This window comes from Thalassophryne amazonica, chromosome 20 (assembly GCF_902500255.1).
Source record: "Thalassophryne amazonica chromosome 20, fThaAma1.1, whole genome shotgun sequence".
Classification (NCBI taxonomy): domain Eukaryota; kingdom Metazoa; phylum Chordata; class Actinopteri; order Batrachoidiformes; family Batrachoididae; genus Thalassophryne; species Thalassophryne amazonica.
Window position 1 is genome coordinate 46459466 of NC_047122.1, and position 22489 is coordinate 46481954.

General features: G+C 41.2%; 1 protein-coding gene across 1 annotated transcript in view; it reads left to right on the plus strand.

The window, feature by feature from the left end:
* Positions 1–22489, plus strand: part of runx1t1 (RUNX1 partner transcriptional co-repressor 1) — a 196533-nt gene that overhangs the window by 147303 nt on the left and 26741 nt on the right. Inside the window, 4 exon segments of the mRNA XM_034160154.1 lie at positions 5577–5698; positions 5700–5715; positions 8766–9007; positions 12013–12102. Of these exon segments, the coding sequence (XP_034016045.1) occupies positions 5600–5698; positions 5700–5715; positions 8766–9007; positions 12013–12102 (447 nt within the window). The 5' untranslated portion in view covers positions 5577–5599.

Genomic DNA, 22489 nt, shown 5'->3' on the forward strand with positions numbered 1-22489 from the left:
ATTTATTAATGCTGTCATTCCAGTTCTGGTTGTGCTATTTATGCTATGCTAACAACAGCTGGTTCTTCTTCTATGCTGCACTTTCTGTGATGCTGCCCCCATTGGTGAACAAAAGGCAAGCAAAGGTAACACCAACATGTTGCTATAATAAAACAATCTTCCCTAAATTGTATCATTGACCATGTGTCTATGAGGGGGTGATTGAGAAGTTTGGAGCCTTGCCCAGAAAAAGTAGGTCATAGTTCTCCATCTTTGCATTCTGACAAACCAACATTTCCTAGCATTGCACCAGTGAGTCAAAATTTCACACATTCTAATTTTTCTTAATTATTGTTTAATAAAGGAGAGATGCACACCTCTAGTTAAACCATTTTTTCTGTAACCTCTCATTTTAATGCAAATCTTAACGTTAAAAGTATCGTTGCATAGTTCGTTCACTATCAGATTTCCGATCACAGTGTGAGAATGGGAGCCATTTACACTGCCCATTACCCAAAGATGAATATAATTATCAGATAAATGTGATTACCATTTGATGAACAGATCAGATGAACTTAGGGAAAAGCAATTAGAAAAGTCAACATGCAGGATTACAAAAAGCATGACCTCAAAGATTTACTGAAACAGAGTAAGTACAACCATGTGTGATACGGTGACTTCTCTCTATTTAAGTTGGGCTGGTTACATACGTACACATGTGAGATCTTATTGTTTGACTTGAAAATGATGAATTACTTCTGGCCCTGTGACCTGACCATCTTTTTTTAATGATCTATATTTTCAGTGGTCATATTTTGGGCAGACAGTCAGGATGTGATCGCTGGCAGCCGAGAGTAACACTATATGGGTTCACTCGCTATTCTGCTGTATCCTGAATTTTTAAAATAAATAGTGAGATCCAGGCATTTCACTGTGGTTAAGTTATCGTAGAACTTGGTAGTGAGCATGCTGGGAGCATAACTGTGATTGTGTGTGAGAGACCTGGGACACTTGTGGCATTGATGGTTTCCAGTGGATGCAGTTGTCACATTCATGCACAGTGCCCATGATATTTGAATCATAAATCCATTTGTGTACCTAAGGGCATGTTGGTCTTAAAATAAGGTGTGGGCAAGTGCAAGCTGGAACATTGCTATCACAACACAGCAGGACACAATTATCCCATAGACACCCCCCCCCCCCCAAAAAAAAAAAAAAAAAAAAAAAAACTGGTCTGTGTATGCAGAACAGAACTGAAACAACAGTTAAACAATAAAAGTAAACACCAATGGAAAAATTAAAAACGTCACCTCACTGCTTCACCTCAGGGAGCTTTGGTGGCTGCTCCAAGCTTGCGCATTGTGACATATTGTTCATTGCTCGTAGATCCATTAACTTGCCAGACAAAGTCTCACTTGAGTTCGCTACCTGAATAATAAAGCACCAGGTGCCAGTGCACGCTACCCTGAAGAGGATGACAAGTGATAGTCTCTTTGGTTTATTTGATGTTGTTCGCAAAACACACCCATGTTTAATTAAGTGACTAAATATAGCCCCTTTACTCCCCATGCCTTATTTTACACTCGGATTATGTGATCTAAATAGCAAAGTGTAGTTCGACACGCCTTAAATACACTGTTATTTGCTTTAGACCTATTGTAGATCATCAAAATAGGGCACATACAGAGAAATGTGATGATGTATTTTTTCCTCTTATTGCTGCATTCCTTTATGATATACCCAACAATATCATTTGTATTCACAAACTAAGATTATTAATGCAGTATTAGTTAAATGTTATTGATGAAGTCTATCATAGTTCATTTTATTCCCATTTAAAACCAAAACAAATTTCAAAACTGGACTTATTCTGGTCTTGAAACCTGATTTCTACCAATCCCACATCTGGGACATGTGAGTCAGAGGAACCCAGTCTTTCCAAAGTCCTAATCAGTCAGTTCTTTCTGAGACAATTCTGTAACGTGTGTGGTTGGAAAATATGAAGTACACAGCAAAAACCTTGATGTAATTAAACATGAATAGTGTTAAAAATTGACAGTATTTATGAGTGACTATAATTATCATGCATCACAGTTCAACTTACACTGTCTATAGGGACCATACTAAAATATGAAATGGAGTGAAATGGGGACTGATAATCACGAAATGGGGTACAATGTAACGAAATGGAGCAGTCAACCAGACTGACTCCAAATAAGTACTTCTATTTAATTGTTTGGCTTTTGTTTTTGTGTGTGTGTGTGTGTGAGATGCGCTCGGTACATGTAGTAGGGGCAGGTTCACCATCTGGCGTTCAAGAGATGAAACTTCAGTCAATGGGACAGTCCCCTCCATTTTGTTACGTTTTACCCCCATTTCGTTATCAGTCCCCATTTCACTAAAAAAAGAAAAGTACTTAACTGAATCATATTTGGAGTCAGTCTGCTCCATTTCACTACATTTTACCCCCGTTTCGTTCTTTTTAGTCCACATTTCATTCCATTTTGCTTAAAAATAATTAAATAAAAGTAATTAATTGATCATATTTAATCATATTTGGAGTCAGTCTAGGTCAGTCTGCTCCATTCTGTTACATTTTACCCCCATTTTGTGATTATCAGGCTCCATTTGGCGCCATTTCGTATTTTAGTATACCGCTGTCTATAGTGTTAAAGTTTAAAGTTTTCCATAGTGTTAACTTTCTGACAATAGTACACGTACTTGAGTTCTGATATTGTGTAACATAGAAGTATATTTTCAACACTTCATGAAGCATTTAAAATTTAACTGTTCACTGCAACCGTGCTTTGGATTGGGTTTGAACTGACAACTTTCTGGTTCTGACAGTACTGTCCTAACAACACAGATGAAAAATTTCAGTATAAATCACATGAACATCGTTTTATGATTTCTCACTCAGATCATTGCCAGTGTGAAAACTACACATTCAGGGCCTTAAAGAACACTGGTACAGAGTTGTTCAATTCTGAGAAAGTATTCTAACAAGTTACAGAGTTAAAATCATGCCTGGAAGAGTTGACTCTGAAATTTTAAGACTACAGATTTTGTTGTGTGGATGCGTTTGCCATGGAGACATTTAATAACAAAGTAATAACATGAGAATAGTAAATTGCATCCCATGTGCACTATAATAATACAGCATGGATTGTTAAGGAGTAATATGCACGAAAAGCTAACTGCTTGTAGCTCTTCTGCAGCGGGTGATTTCATTGATGAGCTCTGAGTCGAGGGTTAACCTTTATCTATGAAAAGAAAAAAAATATACACCCGCTGTTATGATCATTTTATACAAAAACCTGCAGACTGTCGGGCCGTTTTACCGCACAGTTCCTGAGCATTTTCACTTGTTTCTCTGCAAACTCTTTCCAGAAATTAAGCCTCTCTTCCTCGTATGTCACAGTAAACCTTTAAAGCTTAGAGTCTAATCATTAACGTGTCCCCAAGCACGCTGCCACTCATGCAAGCATTTTGGAGTCATTAATATGTTTTCTATGACAAGCTTGAGTGAATCATTCAAATATATCACAGATTATTTGTCAGCGGGACAAACATGAAGTCGCAGAAATGACCAGAGAATATAATTTGGGAAGAAAAAAAAAATTGTTATGGAGAATTTCAATGACACCTTCATGTCTCAACTCGCCTGCCTGCTAAAACCAAGCCAGCGTGACTAAAACACTTTGTCACAGTGCACCTCTGCAGCAGCAAAGTTACTGAGGCTAACAGGCTGAGTCTGTCCCGTCTCACTGCCATCAGTATTTTCTGTCATTACTTTTGGTATTTTAGTGCAGCAGATAACTGAAACAATCCAAATGGCGATACAAGCATCAGAGTCGGCACAAATACACCTTAGAGGTTACTCTTTTGAAAAAACTGACTCGCCACTTGAACTTTCAATAAGCAGCCCAGTAGGGGTTAACTGAGGAATTACACAGGGGTCTAAATATAAAAATACTCCAATCAAATTGAAAACTACACCACATTATTTGTCTGATCATAAAGACTCCAAAAAGGTATAGTTTGCACTATCTGTGACTGAATGTTCTGGAGTTATGGGGTAAAAACAGCAAGAATGGTGACAAAGGTCAAGCTTCAGTTTGTACAGCGGTCAAAAGTTAAGTTCTATGGATTGTATGACATGTGACATATGTTACCCCGTAACATGATAGCTAAGCATGATACTTGGTCCAAACTATTCCTTTTAAAAACCCGATTAACTCAATCAGTAATTTGCATAACTTTTTACCAAAATTGGAGCAACTTTATCTTTTGACCCCTGTACAAACTGAAACTGACCTTTGTCACCATTTTTGCTGTTTTTACCCCATAACTCCAGAACATTCAGTCACAGATAGTCCAAACTATACCTTTATGGAATCTTTATGATCAGGCAAATAATATGGTATAGTTTTCAGTTTGATTGGAGCATTTTTATATTTTGACCCCTGTGTAATTCTTCAGTTAACCCCTATCTGACCAGCGGTTGAAAATTCAAGTGACCAATCATATTTTTCAAGAGTAATGTCTAAGGAGTATTTGTGCCAAATTTGATGCTTGTATCACCATTTGCAAGATTCCACTCTAAATATTCTCTTATCTGCTGCACTATTTGACACGATAGCAGCCTGACCGCACCAGCACATGCAAATACACATAGGTGCATGTAAAATACAGAATATGCAAAATTGTGCTGAACACACAACTCAGAGACATGTCATCTGTCACCGTCCAGAGGAGTCAAACCTCGCAGATGATGCACAGACTTTCACTTCATGATGTGCATTCCCTGTGTCAAAGATAGCAGTTGTTTCTCTTGCAGGCTTCTCCCTTTCCCTCCGCTTCATCCACACAGACGGTTGATAGCAGCGTGTTGACTCTGCGATAGGCTCGTCGCCGATTGAAGTGCAGCAGATCTTATCCGGGGCAGCGTGGTTGCCGCCCACGTTGTCCTCCTGTCTGCGCGTTGTTCTCACAAGTTCGGCGTCATGGCTTATCACCCGAACGCTAACAATCGGGTCCAAATAAGCAAAACAAAATCTTTTCTTTTTGATAAATGTTTTATCTTTGTAAGTATGATGCTCGTGCGTGTGTTGTGCTGTCCCTTTTGCTTGGCGCCGCCCCTTTTTTATGGGATTTGTGCTGTGGTGTCGCTCCCTTCCTGAACAGATGCGAACATACTATCCAGAGATGTGAGTGTTAGAAGAGCTCCAGAAGTTGTGTGTAAAATGAGCACTGCAGTCATTAGCAGGAAGGGATGGGTGTGGAGTGGAGTGGGGGTGTGTGCAGGATGGCACAGATGGCAGCGGAATGAGACCCGTACTCGCTGCAGATTTACGCTCCTCTCTCGTGTGTCTGCGCGTCTCTCCGTTTCTCCTCTCACTTCTCATTTGACAGACCGAACATATGCGTCAGTATCACTGCGGCCAGACTCGCAGTCAAACGACGATGCGGCAAGCCAGAACTGGACTCGCGGCTGCACATTGGTTCCTCATTAGCAAATTAAAATCCCGCTGCGAAATTCTGATAAAGTTGTTGTTTTTGTTCTGTGACGGTAATGTCCTCGTCTTTCCCCACAGATCGCACTGGGAAGCGCTCAACCATGCCCGACTCACCTGCGGACGTCAAGACACAGTCCAGGTTGACCCCTCCCACTATGCCTCCCCCTCCCAGCACGCAAGGAGCTCCTCGCAACAGCTCCTAACACCCCGACAACATGTGAGTAACGCAGAAGCCGACACACAGCATCACATGCGGGGAGGGAAATACCATCAGTGCCATAAGACCCTCTTAACAATTTGCATTGAGCCTTCCCAAATTGCATTTCCACAAACTCCCCCAATAAGCTCATTAACACCCACACTTACAAGTTGTTGGAGCTTTGCCATGATGTGCATGTAGCCTGTGACAAGCAAATTACACCCTAGTATTCACTTAGAAGTGCACACTCAACCACTTGCATGAAGAGTACTAGAAGCAATGAATCAAAGACCCGGCAGTTCAGCATCCTCAAGTACACTTTGGAGGTGTTTCTTCTGTGCTACAGATGTTAGGTTTTTTTTGCCATTTCTTAGTATTTTCTGTCTGTCTTTCTCTCTCTGTCACAACACTGGATGAGTGGCACCACAATTAACGCCAGGACCTCCGTGGCATCGCCGAGGCAAGGCCTCGCTCTCTCATTACGCTCACCGAAGACTTTAACAAAGCAGTACGCTTTGATTTCCATCCGACGTAATTGTTGCCAGATGCAGTTCGAGCATCTCATCTCTCTGTCTCTCTCTCTCTCTCGCTGCTCTCTTTACAGTGGCGGCTTTGGATGGCGGCCAGAGGGGGAGTGAGTGGATCGCTAGTCAAAACCTAATCTCATTAGAGGGAAAGCTTTAGGCCGCCTTGTATCTTTTTGTACGCCAACTCCCTCCCAGTGTACACACACTACACTCCCATTCTCTGGTGTGACAGAGAAGAGGGAGGGTGCGGGGTCACACGGTCTCTGCTTGTTTACATTGAAGGAAACAGGAGAACGAGGTGGAAAGAGGCGGCCCTGTCTTCAGATGCAGAAATATGTTTTTTACGAGAGGATGCTGCAAAGGATCAAACAGGCCATGATGATTGGAAACAATGCCGAGGGTGGAGATTTTTTTTTTGTCAGGGATGTGGAAATCTTTTCAAAGTAGGGGTCAGCTCTGCATGAAGCCTACCAATGTTGTTTCTTTATGGGGCTGTTCCACAGAGTATTGTTCCTTCCCATTTAATCCCGAATAGCAAATTGAGGCATGTTTTGAAGCATCACAGTAATTTCTTGATCCATCTTTGTCCATCTTGAATAAACTTGGTATACGTAGCATTACAGCCGTCATCGGCACCAGATTTTAAATTGGGATCCAGTTTTTGACCTGTTCAAAAAATTCCTTGAAATTCTTGAAATCGCTGATAGGATGTGGTAACTGTCAGGTATTCGTCGTCTTAAAGTCTGAAATTATGTTCAAATGTCTTTAAACAGGCTATTGTAGTGACTATGGCTTGAAACTTGTTTGGTCGTGCTCCATCATGGCAAAATTTGAATCTGAAGCAGCATTTCTTGCAGTTTTTGATCATGTCTGGCCAAGGGCACAGCTCCTTTCTTTTGTTTTTTGGGTTGATGGGTTGCCAGGTCGCACTTTTAAGCCAGTGTGTTAGGAGGCAATTGCCTGGATTAAGCCATTTTATCCAGTTTTGCACTTTTTTGGATCATGGTGATCGTAGTAGGACGGCGCCTTGTGGAATAGCCCTGGTACTTGGTGTTTTAATTTCCTCCACGAACGAAGTTGGAGGAGGTTTATGTTTCGCCCATGTTTGTTTGTTTGTTTGGTTGTCCTGTTTGTGAAAAGCCTGGATGTCCACAAGTTTTCATATATCATTTTGAATTTTTACTGAAGATTCATATCCTGATAGGCAATTGAGTTTTCAAGGTCATAAGGTCAAAGGTCAAAGTCAGGAAAAATGCTATAAATTTTTAAAAATCCCTATCTTTAACATTGAACAAATTTTCTAAAATTTATATCTCTGTCCACAAAGATTGAATTTCTTTCATATTTGAGAGTGTTATGAAGGATTGTATCCTTTATCGACTGATGAAGTCTGATCCGGATCTGATCCAGATTACAGATTTTGTGGCCTTTTAAATTTACCATTGAAAACCCCATTTAATGTAAGTTTTACACTATATTTTAATCAATCACTCTCATACTTGAAAGTGAGGTGCAGACTGACACTCACTATCGCCTGACAAAGTTTGATCCAGATCTGATCCGGATTGTGGATTTTGTGGACATTTGAATTTAATATTGAAAAGTCCATTTGGTGAACATTTTGCATTTTAGCTCAATCAAAAGTACCTCAGTAACTCTCATTTTTCTGTTATGGTTTTACCTACACCACCAAAATTGGATGGAGGTTCCAATTTTATGTCTATCTTCTAGTTGTCAGTTGAAAACCAAGTGCTAAAAGCAACGACAAATGTGCATTTGTGGCTCAGAGATGAAAGTTTCAAAAGAATTAACTGGATTTCCAGATGTGAAATGTACCGCTATTCATACTGGATCTTGAATGTCTGATAGGCTGTATCCGTAGTTATGTGTTAGTGTAGCGGCTGCACTCCGCTTTTGCATTGTGTTGACTCCTCCCACTCGCTCCACTCGAGACACAAACTCACGATCTCCAGCATGGGAGGCGGATGCTGTGACCAGTCTGCTAAAACCTGGGCTCTGGCCTGAGTAGCCAGATTATCCATCGGCTGTCGGGGGTAGTGAGGCCTATATTACCTACCATATGCACAGTGACTCCTGCTGGCCTCCGTCATATTAGCACTTGTGTGTTCGCGTATACGGCCACACTAACCGTGGCTAAATTGCACCAATAACTTTTTGTGTCAACTCTGATTCCCATGTAAACATGAACAGTGAACGTGTGAACACAGATTCTAACCGTAGGTGCACGCGGTGTGTGTTAGCATTGCTCACTTATGTGACCATGCTAATCACGATTCATGCTAATGTCAGTGCTAACTGTTAGTGTCAACTACAGCTCCTTTAATGATCTTTAACTATAAAAAGAAGATAAATCTGGAAGTTTGACTTCTGGTAAATTTTGAATTGTACACGCATTGGGGTTTGAAGATACTAATATTGCTCTTGAAATTAATTTCATATTGACATAGATTGTTTTGTCAGTTGCCTATTTTTTTTTCTTTTTTACTTATTTCTTTACTCTTTGTCCTTTTTGTCTCACAGTAACCAATGGCAGTAGCCACTCCCCCACAGCGCTCAACGGCGCTCCGTCTCCTCCCAATGGTTACAGTAATGGTCCAAGCTCCTCCTCCTCATCCTCGCTGGCCAACCAGCAGTTGCCGCCGGCCTGCGGCGCACGGCAGCTCAGCAAACTCAAGCGCTTCCTAACAACTCTGCAGCAGTTTGGAAATGACATCTCACCTGAAATCGGCGAGCGAGTCCGCACGCTGGTTCTCGGACTTGTGGTGAGTAGCTCCGACGCAATGTGAGCTTTAGCCAGTACGGTAAAGCTGCTTGAAAATTTGTATCATAACATGGAAAACCGTGAGTTGAATTTGAAATATGGTGCACTCATTTAAAAACGTAAAACTTTAAAATTTTTAAAAAGTTTTAAAATTTTTATGCTCAGTATGTACGAAACCTCACCCATCTGGTCCATTGTAGAGTCTCTTTCTTTCTTTCTTTCTTTCTTTCTTTCTTTTTCCTAGCTGGCCTTCTTTCTATCTTCAATATAAAATAACTTCCAAAAAAACTAAAGAAACAAACAAAAAAAATTAATGAAGTATGACATCAGACCAATAAACGGACACCTGATCCTGTTTAGATTTGCAGAGAATTATGTGTAACAACATGGTAATAACAGAATCACAGTGTCATGAAAATTGTCCTTCAGGAACCTTACAGCTAAGGTTGTTTATTAAAGCTACAGTGTGTGTGATTTTGTGCCACCTTCTGGTGAGGTTGCAATTTGCATTATGCCATTAGCGGTCACGATTTTGTTTCCCCTTCACGTCTTTGTTTCTTTGGTGACAGGATTCACCCTCCCTTATTTTATATTGTGATACACAATCTTTATGATCCCCCATTTGACAAAATCACAATCTTGTTAGCTTGCACTAGCAACCAGCAGACAGCGTATAGGGGAGCAACCACTGGTTCCTCTCCTTTTTATTCAGTCTTCTGACTGTGCTGCAAAATGTGAAAGGTGGCGTAAGCATGTCTCTTTTGGCCTACTGTCTCAACATGGTGATGCAACATGGCGGCCTCTGTGAGGTGGGCCACTCCCATGTCGATATGAAGGGCTCATTCTAAACTTATGAAAACACATTGATTAGTTGTTGCAGTTGATTTATACACTAATGGACAGATGGATAAGAAGGCTATATTCTGTTTCTGCTACAAAATAAGAAACACCTGTAAATTCTGCACACTGTAGCTTTAAGATACACTTAAAGTATTTCTAAAAACTGTGTGATTTGCAATTTGTGTGAATTTACTTGCGTATTTGTATCACATATGCAACCTTAAAGAAATGGACGAGCAGCTGAGACTGAAAATGTGAATTATTAAAGGTATAAAATACAAATCAAGACTCCAGAAAATATATTTAATCAACAGTGTTTCTGCGGTTTATCTGGCGTGGGAACATTAGCATCACCAGGAGCATTTGGAAAAACAGCCCGGCGCAAATCAAAAGATCTTCTGCGAGTGTTTGTGCTGTGAGAAAATTGAAGCGTAGCGAGCAAGGGGCTACAGAAATAGTGATCAAATGTTTTTCAGTAAGAGATGGAGGGAGATTTTCTTTTTTTAATTAGCCACACAGAGCATAGCCTCGTTTTTGGCTTCTCCGTGTTTACTTTCTCATGTCGACATATAACCGTGTATCTCCTGTGTCTTTTTGGCTCACATACCTCCTTTTGTGTCGCTCTCTTTTCTCCTTATTTCTCCACCCCTCCCTCTTCCACCTTCATGGGGAAAAAAGTGACACCGTTAATTAGCTAGTTGTGTGTTAGCGAGCGGGAGACTCTCGAGGTTTCGCTAGCTGTCAAGAACAGCCCCAACGCAATCTGGGTGAACAGATGTAAGACTGAATGTAACAAAATTCAGGTTTGGGAAATAATGCAAAGAGTGAAAGGAGGAAAACTATCTGCTGCTTTTCTGTTCACGTCACGCTTTATTTTTTGTTTGTTTTGTATAGTTATATCGCTGATTCTTCTCCCATGTGTCCTTCTTACTTAGTTATTATGCTTCCACGACGTTACATTTGTTATCTCATGAATCATTTCTTGTTTTTGGCACAGAATCGGGTACAAATGCACACCAACAACAACGCATTTGACATCCAAGTTTAATTTAATTTAATGCTAGATGTCTGAATGTATATATTTTTTAAAAATGCTATCCAGTTAGCTGGATTATTGCAAGCTGCTCTGCCAGTAGTGGGTGCTGTGCTGTCAGCTGCTGGATATTTTCAAATTGAGGTGTATAGAACAATCAACTTTGTGCTAACAGCTGACTGCAAATATCAATCAATCAATCAATTTTTTTTTATATAGCACCAAATCACAACAAACAGTTGCCCCAAGGCGCTTTATATTGTAAGGCAAGGCCATACAATAATTATGTAAAAGCCCAACGGTCAAAACGACCCCCTGTGAGCAAGCACTTGGCTACAGTGGGAAGGAAAAACTCCCTTTTAACAGGAAGAAACCTCCAGCAGAACCAGGCTCAGGGAGGGGCAGTCTTCTGCTGGGACTGGTTGGGGCTGAGGGAGAGAACCAGGAAAAAGACATGCTGTGGAGGGGAGCAGAGATCAATCACTAATGATTAAATGCAGAGTGGTGCATACAGAGCAAAAAGAGAAAGAAACAGTGCATCATGGGAACCCCCCAGCAGTCTACGTCTATAGCAGCATCTATAGCAGCGTCTATAGCAAATATGTAAATACAACTTAAACAGGAGCCCAGATATGGACATCTGTTACATATGTCACAAAAATTTGAAACAAGCTGTTTGAGTCCTAAAGTTTGTTTATAACCTTATGCTCTACATGGATAAAATTGTGGTAGTTTGGATATTTAAGATGACATCCCTACCACATTTAACTTTAAAAGGTAGATAGAAGTTGATTTTCTCTATAAGACCCCTTTAAAATAGATTTAAAAGTTAGGTGAATGTTGTGCATTTCACAAAGTTTATTTGGCGTTTGTTGAAAACTTTAAAAGTTAAACCTGTGTGTGTCACAAGCATTTTTAATGAACTCAACTAATGCATATGTGCGTTTGTTGAGTTCATTAAAGGCGCCGTGTGTTCTTGTTCTCTGTGACTCTTTCGCTGTGACCTGCACATATGCTTCTTATTACACAATCCCAAACGTTCACTCCGGGCCGCTACATCGCTTAGCTTACAATAAGTAATATTATCGCTTAATGCCTTCCACATGGATTCATGTGTTTTCTCTCTCCTCCAGAATTCCACACTCACCATTGAAGAATTTCACTCCAAGCTGCAAGAAGCCACCAACTTCCCTCTGCGGCCTTTTGTCATCCCCTTTCTGAAGGTAAATATTTAAAGATACAGTTACTACAGAAAGTCTGCCTGCCCGCTCAACCAAACCTGGAAAACATTTAGTGTGTGCAGAAACAGATGTTAAAACTTCTGTTCATATTCACCCCCTCCTTTCTCCCTATTTATTGGGTCTCTCTCCTCCTCTGGGGTCTCTTTTCAAAAGGCAGCGCTCAGTTTGTCTCTCATCGTGGGCTGTTTTTTATTCTTTCCATATTTCCTCATCTGTCTTTCTCCTACAAATTAATGTCTGATTAAACCATTTTAGGATCACTGATGTTGACTTAAAGGCCTTATGAGCAACATTTTAAACATTAATATAGCGTCCAGCAACTACAGTATTTCCTATGTAACGATGTTGCAGCATAATGGCATGCTGGGAAGAAAATGCAGAAACACTCCCACCGTAAATGTTGGAATCTGAGCTTTTCTCAAAGCTGGGCTGGCGGCTGTGCAGACAAGTAATGAAAATGTGCCAACGCTTGCAGTTCTTTGAATGTTCCCTTGAGGCCGACTCCGAAAATGAGCCAATGCCCCATACGTAGAATCCATGGAAATAAATGTGTTTATAGCCTGGTGCAAAAAAAAAAAAAAAAAAAGTTTGGTCAATATGCCTATTTTCTACAACAGACTTTTAGGGCCACATTGAATTTCTTTCTTTCTTTATTTATTTTTTTGGACTTCGAGAATAAAGTCGTAATATTACGAGAAAAAAGTCATAATATTCCGAGAATAAAGTCGTAAGATTACGAGAAAAAAGTCAAAATATTATATTATGACTTTATTCTCATAATATTACTAATTTATTCTCGTAAAATTACGACTTTCTTCTCGTAAAATTACGACTTCTCGTAAAATTACGACTTCTCGTAAAATTACGACTTTCTTCTCGTAAAATTACGACTTTTTTCTCATAAAATATGACTTTATTCTCATAATATTATGACTTTTTTCTCATAAAATATGACTTTATTCTCATAATATTATGACTTTTTTCTCATAAAATTACGAGTTTATTCTCGTAATATTACGACTTTATTCTCGAAGTCTTAAAATTGTGACTTTATTCTCGTAATATTACGATTTTATTCTCGAAGTCTAAAAAAAAAAAAAAAATTCTATATGGCCCTAAAATGCCATCGTAAGTTTCAGCTGTGCAGTGGTGGGTTGAAATTTTGCATCGCTCATCAATTTAAACTATTTTAAGTAGGGAATCAATTATCAGCACCAATAATCAGGCAGGCCAATAATCGGTTGACATCTACTTTTTAGACAAAAAGTTATGAATAATTATATTCATGGTCGGTTTGTGTTATAACTAGTGTGCCAGCTTAAAGCAACCACCTGCTGGCAGTGGCCACTTGCTGCTATGGAAGTTACTGCGTTTGTCCTTTCTGAGTGTTTTAGTGCCCAATGCCAACATATGGCCATCGTGTATTGCATAGACTTTGCATCCATCTGTCTGTCTGTCTGTGCTCAGCATAACTCCAGTTCTGTTAACTGCCAGGGTCTTCAAATTCAAGCATTCTTTGGACACAGACCTTGGATAAGTTCAAATATGGCTAACCTTGACCTATTCTAAGAGGTCAAAATGTCACATTCTTTCTACACACTCAGTATAACTCCAGTCCTTTTACTGCCAGGGTCTTCAACTCACAGGAAGCATTCTTGGCCACTCTGAAAGGTGCAGTTTTATCACACAGCACAATGCCACAGATGTTGCAAGATTTGAGGGAGCGTGCAATTGGCATGCTGACAGCAGGAATGTCAACCAGAGCTGTTGCTTGTGTACTGAATGTTCATTTCTCTACTATAAGCCGTCTCCAAAGGTGTTTCAGAGAATTTGGCAGTACATCCAACCAGCCTCACAACCGCAGACCACGTGTAACCACACCAGCCCAGGACCTCCGCATCCAGCATGTTCACCTCCAAGATCGTCTGAGACCAGCCACTCGGACAGCTGCTGAAACAATCGGTTTGCATAACCAAAGAATTTCTGCACAAACTGTCAGAAACCGTCTCAGGGAAGCTCATCTGCATGCTCGTCGTCCTCATCGGGGTCTCGACCTGACTCCAGTTCGTCGTCGTAACCAACTTGAGTGGACAAATGCTCACATTCACTGGCGTTTGGCATGTTGGAGAGGTGTTCTCTTCACGGATGAATCCCGGTTCACACTGTCCAGGGCAGATGGCAGACAGCGTGTGTGGCGTTGTGTGGGTGAGCGGTTTTCTGATGTCAATGTTGTGGATCGAGTAGCCCATGGTGGCGGTGGGGTTATGGTATGGGCAGGCGTCTGTTATGGACGAAAAACACAGGTGCATTTTATTGATGGTGTTTTGAATGCACAGAGATACCGTGATGAGATCTTGAGGCCCATTGTTGTGCCATACATCCAAGAACATCACCTCATGTTGCAGCAGGATAATGCACAGCCCCATGTTGCAAGGATCTGTACACAATTCTTGGAAGCTGAAAATGTCCCAGTTCTTGCATGGCCGGCATACTCACCGGACATGTCACCCATTGAGCATGTTTGGGATGCTCTGGACCGGCGTATACGACAGCGTGTACCAGTTCCTGCCAATATCCAGCAACTTCACACAGCCATTGAAGAGGAGTGGACCAACATTCCACAGGTCACAATTGACAACCTGATCAACTCTATGCGAAGGAGATGTGTTGCACTGCATGAGGCAAATGGTGGTCACACCAGATACTGACTGGTATCCCCCCCCCCCCAGTAAAACAAAACTGCACCTTTCAGAGTGGCCTTTTGTTGTGGACAGTCTAAGGCACACCTGTGCACTAATCATGGTGTCTAATCAGCATCTTGATATGGCACACCTGTGAGGTGGGATGGATTATCTCAGCAAAGGAGAAGTGCTCACTATCACAGATTTAGACTGGTTTGTGAACAATATTTGAGAGAAATGGTGATATTGTGTATGTGGAAAAAGCTTTAGATCTTTGAGTTCATCTCATACAAAATGGGAGCAAAACCAAAAGTGTTGCGTTTATATTTTTGTTGAGTATATTTAGAAATAGTTGAGATCCTACACTACATCTGGCTGTGTGCTAAATTGTACTAACAGACCATCTATGGAGTTTGTGCTCCAGAATTTCCATTGTGCAAAATTTTAGTATATTTTAATTTCTCTGTTAGGACTGTTACCATCTTTAAGAACAGTGACATATTTTTCTCTGTGGTATTTGAGCTGAAAGAAAGCTGCTTATCGTGAGTCTACTTGTGAGGACAGCGTCCACTTTTTGCTCAGGCTCATTTTGTTATTGATGGTTCAACCCGTTAGCTACATTTTCAGCCATATTCCCCATTTTTCAGCCATTAATGACACATTAGTAGTAGTAGGGACGCTCTCTCTCAAGCGTCCAACCATAACTTTGCTTCAGCTCATTCATCACTGCGCGCCTTGTTTCACTCACAAAGCGTATTTCTCATCTCTGTATCACAGTCTGGGAGATAACTGTGAAGACGGATGGATGGTGTACTGAGAGGCGGACAACAGGGAGTCTAACATTTAACACAAAGCTTATTTGTTTAGGTTCTCGGGTTCTTTGCGGATTTCTTTGTACTATCTCTTATGCATCTTCCTGTTTCTTGTGTTCTGAACATGCAGGTTTGCAGGATGTGTGATGTTTTGGGATATTTTACATCTCAAGAACAGACATTTAAGTCGTGTTAGCTTTGAGTTTAAACTCAATAAATCTCTTGTCTACATTAAGTTGTAGTTACAAGTTGTACCTTGTTACTTCATTGCACGATGTAGTGCAGGTAACTGAGTGGGATAAAGAGTTTGTCCAGTACATAGACCTAGGTTCAATTCCTGGTCATGCTACCTGTCTGTGTCCTTAGATTATGTCATCTGCATCATTTGGGCCCACCCTGCTGTAAATGGGTACTGGTTTTGGCTTGGGAAACCTGCATCAGAGTTGCAGCCTGTCCAAAGGGACTCAGGGATTCTCATCTGCTTTATGGAATTTGAGGATAAATATCGGCCCCAGTGGACCTCAGGGCCTGCACGATTTACTGCATTATGTGCAGTGGTGGGCAAAGCTAACATAAGGTTAGGTTTCATATCCATTAACGGTGATACCAGTACACCACTAAAACATTTAGCTCAAGCTCATGATAATTGCTAACCATTAACTTTTGCTGTATGAATTTAGCATTGACTTGAGTTTTTTTGTTCTAAAACCCTGAAAAACAGAGCTAAAGAGCTGAAATTTTAATATGTTGAAGTGTAAACATGGAGGGTCCCCAAAATGTTCAACATGGCAAGGTGAGATGATCAGCAAGCACATAAATAAATATTTAACCGCAGGTTAAAGAGTGCCCATCTGAGCCCGGCTGTCCTCACCTCCTTCTATAGAGGAACAATAGAGAGTGCACTGACCAGTAGTATCTCTCTGTGGCATGAAAGTAGCAGCCTTAGACAGGAAGGCACTGGGCAGGGTCGTGAGGTCAGCAGAGAAGATCATTAGGGCCAGGCTGCCAACCACTGGTGAACTGGCAGAACAGCACTGCTTGTCCAGGGCAAGAAGGATAAGGGACACCATAAGACAGTTAAATGCAAATCGATAGAAAGAAGTGTGCAATATAGAATACACTGTAGCATCTGGTAGCAACTTTATCCTTGTAGCATCTTCATATATGCAGTATCCCAGGTTCTTTATTTATTTATTGTATGTTGTGTATATACAGATACATAGACAGTTACTAGTATTTTTTCTTTTTGAACCCTATTTTTCACTGTCACACATCTTGGACCGGTATTCTGTGCTTTTATTCTATGTTTTTATCTATTCATGGAGTGCATCGATATTTCATTTTGTGACAGCATCTGTGATGTTCTTTACTGAATGACAATAAAAACAAGTCTAAGTCTAAATAAATGAATGAAATTAAACTGTAGTTTCCATTCAGCATACGGTTTAGTCAGAGTATACACAAAGTATTAAATGAATGAGAAATATTTAGAAAAAAATGCACATGTAAAATAATTTTAATCATCTCATTTATAAATTTACTCTGGTTTGACCACCTGCTCCACATTGGGAGACACGTTGTCTTCACACAATGTGTCACTTTTGGTTATTGGGTGTGTGGCAAAGCTCCAACAGAAACAAACGTATGATTTTAGGGTTTACAAATGTTTTTGACCATTAGCTGATGTAAAGGTAGCAGAACTAGATTTAGTGGAAGTCTCCAAAGCAAATCCGATATGGATCTACCTGTTGATCTGGCACATGCTTTCCACTGGTTGCCTTTTCTTGATGCGACTCTACATTACATGGAGAATGGACAGGGGTGGTCTTGAACCTGTAACCTTCTTTTTGGAAAGCAAGTGCACAGACCACCAGGCCGCTACGCCACTTATAACTGCTTGTGTGTCTGTGTAAAAATAATGGAAACAGGTGAGCAGAATGTCACCAGTCATAGTATGAATGTTTGTTGTGTGAGTATCAAGGTCAACGTCAAAAAACAAATCGGAAAACACATTTTCTGAGCAATCGGTCGAGATAGAAAGAAGATTTAAAGCATATATCAGTCAGCTGTAATCAAACGGTAACATCTCCAAAAACAATATAAGCTACAGCGTGCACGTCCAGGGTGTGCATCACCGCTTTGGTGCCTTTCATTTAACTCTACTCTTAGACGTGTTTGTTTGTGCATTGTTTCTTTACTGTTATTTATTACATAGTTTTTTCTTCTCTCTTCCTTTTATCTGTTCTTCCCTCTTTTGCTCCATCTGTGACTGTGTCAGGTGTGAGGAGGCTGTTATATGTGAAAACAAGGCACTTTGTTCCCAGTGAAAACATCGTTTCTCTCTGTCTGCTGTCTATAAATGTCACCGTGCGCGATTGCAGACGAGTGTGCGAATTTGTGCACCGGCATCCCGCGTGGAAGTGGGCAACAGAAATCGGCCTCTGCTGTAATCAGCGTCACGGCTGTTAGCGGCACAAACGGGACTTTTAAATATTTCTCTGCTCTTTTTCCATATCATGAAACGTTTTTCATTCACCTCCACGGTTTTGTTTTCTCCCCGTCGTTGGTGCTTTCAATTTTTTCAATTTATTATAATTTATAAATCACAACAGAGTTGCCTCAAGGCGCTTCACACAAGTAAGGTCTAACCTTACTAACCCCCAGAGCAGCAGTGGTAAGGAAAAACTCCCTCTGAGGAAGAAACCTTAAGCAGACCAGACTCATAGGGGCAACCCTCTGCTTGGGCCATGCTACAGACACAAATTACAGAACAATTCACAAAATGAATATACAGGAAATGTTGTTGGTGCATAGGGCAGGAGGATTTTCAGCACAAATACCACACCCATCTCTGGATGGAGCTGCATCTTAACCCTCTGGGGTCCGAGGGCATTTTTTTGGACAGTTCACTCGCCTGGCATAAATGTTTTATTATTGCTGTTAACAGCTCTCCCTGCATCCCACAATCAAGTTTTATGTCTCTTTTTTTCAGGACAACCTGTGCTTTCATAATATGTATGCCTTTTGTTGTGTTTTATAAGTGTAATAAAGGTTTACAATCAGAAATAAGAAAGGAAAAAGTAAAGCAGAAAATAATTTTCCACACACATTTATTCAAAACACACAGCAAACTATAATAAACAACTGATTTGACACTTTATAAAGTAATTTGAGCAACAGAGTTATCCAGTAACATTCACATGTAAACTAGTGGAGCAATCCTGATAGTTACACACTCTTTGTTTGAGCACGTGAGATTGCCATCAGAGGCTCTCCGTCTGCTTCGTCTGCTTTCAATGATCGCTGTGCATAATGGTGCAGGGCACATTGGAGACCAATAGTATTTACTCATTGGAGCACCCAGGGGTTATTCAAATGGGCCAACTAGTAACATATCACACCTGAAAATGATCAATGGCTTTTCATGTGAGGTGAATCTGCCCTACGATTGGATTTTGGAAAACCATGTGACGGTGAACCAATTCCGATTGGACACTCACATCGCGCATGTCATCACACAGCTTCTATGAGGAGTACAAAGATGGCCGATGGCTGGCTCAAAAGTCTGCGGAGTTAACTTTTCAGCAAAAAAGTACGTTTCTATCTCATATCATTAAAAAGTTATTTATAATTTAGTAAAGCTTGGTCTTAGCCGTTGTATACAATGGCGTCGGCCCCAGAGGGTTAAACAGAGAGGAAAAAAAACAGAATCAGGCATCAGAAAGACAAGAAATACAGTATAATTTGCCAGCATTAAACAACAAGAAAAACAGGAAATACTAAGGTGATCATCGGCCACTAGCCCTAAGCTTCACTAAAAGACCCAGAATTTAGGTAAAGTTGAGGCCGCGACACGCTCCGTGTCCTAATAAAATTAATTAAAAGAGTAAAAAGCGCAGAACGATACTATGCCAGTGCTGTTTGTTCTGTTCCAGCCTTTGTTTATCCGCCCTTCTTCATGCATCCCACCATCCTCCGATCCCTCCTTCCTTTCTCCTCTCCTCACCAGATGGTCAGTGTATGACTGGGACGGCTGCAGAATCAAAGATGCAACTCTTTTTCTCTCCATCACTCCTTCCCTCTCTTTTTCTCTCGCCACTCTAATTTTAGTGTCTTCCCACAGTGGGGCCTTTAATGCCAGTTACCATATGGTAGCGGAGAGCAGTTGGAAGCACGGGAGGAGCTTTTATAGGTGCAGAGAAGCGCAGCTGCAACAATGCTCGTCAGGTCTCAGAGTTTTCATTACGCTAATGCTAGACCAAGCCGACCCGCGCAACCCCCACCCCAATCCACTCATCCCTACCCCCCCCCTTTAAACCCAACCTAGCCATAGTACAAAACCACAAATTGGTTTGGACTCTTTACTGGAAGGAGGCAATCATAAACCACACAGCGCCGGTGACGTGATGCGTTGGCGGGACGCCTGCCGCACAACACAAACTTAAAAACACAGTTCCTCTGTTTTCAACTTATAGACAGAGTTTGCTGTCAACTTGTCAAGGCTTTTGTTTGTCTTGAGGCGTGCTGAAGTGACAACGCCACGTCGACACAGTGGGAGGAGAGGGACACGGGGGGGAGGTACAGGAACGAACAGCGAGTTCAGGGATGACGAATAATTGATTTCTGAGGGCATTAAAGAGGCGCAAGCCAAAACATCTTCGACTCCCGTCCTGCAGAGCGCTGCACGTCAAAGCAGGCGGTTGGCGACCGCAGTAAATTGTGAACGCGGCGCCATCTGAATTGTGTTTTTGGCTCCATTTGACAAAGTGACAGATGCGTCATTTTCACAATAAATCATCCGACTCAGATTTCAGCTTTAGCTGCCGCTTTGAAATTTACCTCTTATTCCAGTGCAGATGTTGGTCGCCGTAACAAAAGCAAATCGCCGCACTTCATCATGTGAAAAACGAGGCCGTCTCTTCAGCGGTCGGTGTTCCTCGACTCAGTGTTTTTGTTAATGCATCCCACGTCTCCACCAATTAGGATGACCTCTAATTAATGAAAGTTGAGTTCACGGGGTCAAAGCAATCTATTTTATGCTCTTTTTTTCTGAGGGTAATTACAATCATAAACTATTAACGGACCATTAACTCGGGCAGGTAACGCCACAGCCAGTGCTGCTTTTCCTTTTTTAATCACTGTCAATGACTGCAGAAGAATATTAGCGTGATTATGAAATAAAACCCAATTGTATTTCATGGGAATTGTGACACAGGGCAAAGACAAGCTCAAATTAGCTGTACAAAAAAATGTTTAATATTGGAAATAAATAATAGTGCGGCAGATAACAGAATATTTGCAGAGGAATCCTTCAAATCTGATTACAAGCACCAAAGTTTGACTGTGTATACCTTTTGGTATATATTTTAGAAAAATAATGTTAGCCATTTGAATTTTCAATAGGGGGCCAAGTAGGGGTCAATTGAAGAACTGCATAGGGGTAAAAAAAAAAGTGCTCCAATCATACTGAAACCTATACCCAGTGGTGGGCACAGATAACCAAAAAATTAACTTCGATAACAGATAATCGGATAACTGAAAAGTTATCTTTGATAAAGATAAACCGATAAACCACCCAAAAATGTATCGGAAGTTACAGATAACTGATAAATTCCAGTATTGTCTCTAGTACATTTGCAACTACTAACAAGCTGAATTTGAGTTTTAACACCACAATGACTTTTGGAAGCATCAAAAGCAACAAAAGACCCAAACAATGAGCCAGCACTTCTATGTTTGAACATGCTGCTCCTGCTGGAAGCTACACAGCTACAGCACAGAAGCACCCTGAGAGCAGCCACAAAGCCAGCTCTCTACCATTCACAACATTCTGGTCAGGCAGAATACTGATAGAATAACTCCATTAATGTCAGTTGTGAGTTGTCAGTTTATGATGTGTGCACATTTTATGATGTTGTAAAATGTGCACTCAATATTGTCCAGCCATCCATCCATTTTCTTCCGCTTTATCCGGAGTCGGGTCGCAGGGGGCAGCAGCTCAGGCAAACCCGCCCAGACCTCCCGATCCACACACACCTCCCCCAGCTCCTCCGGGGGAACCCCAAGGCATTCCCAAGCCAGCTGAGAGATGTAGTCTATCCAGCGTGTCCTGGGTCTTCCCCGGGGCCTCCTCCCAATGGGACGTGCCCGGAACACCTCTCCAGTGAGGTTGGCTTTACACTGTGTGAGTTTTGGCCCTTTTTCAGATGATTTTTCATTTGTGCGAGAATTTTTTGGACCGAGTTTCAGGTTAATCGTGCATCCTGCATCGAGTAGCGTATATGGAGTAACAAGCTGCGTTTAACATCTCATGACCACCTCCTGATCGCCGATCGTATGGTCGAATGAAAATCAAACCTGTTTGATATTATTCTGGTCGGCCGTCGTGAGGGTATCCTGCTGCTGAAGTGCTACAAGCATCCAACCGCTCGCACTGTGCATGTGCAAACACCCCAGAGCTGTCTTGTAATTTTTTTTGTTGTTTTGTTTTGTTTTTAAACTTAATTTGTAAAAAAAAAAAAAAAGCCATTTGCAAAGCCAAAAAGTTGATTTGACAACCATCTGATATAAAGTCCCTTCGGCTGCTCCCTTGTTTGTACTCAGGGTCGCCACAGCAAATCCAAGGTGATCTGCATGTTGAATTGGTATAGGTTTTACGCCGGATGCCCTTCCTGTTGTAACTCCACATTACATGGAGAAATGTGGCAGGGGTGGGATTTGAACCCGGAACCTTCTGCACTGAAACCAAACACATTAACCACTTGGCCACCACCCCTGCTTGACAACATCTGATATAACCGGGGTCAAAATAAATAGAATACTGCCTTCTACTGGTGCCCAGACGCTTAGTACTTAGGGCGAATACTGCGATGAACA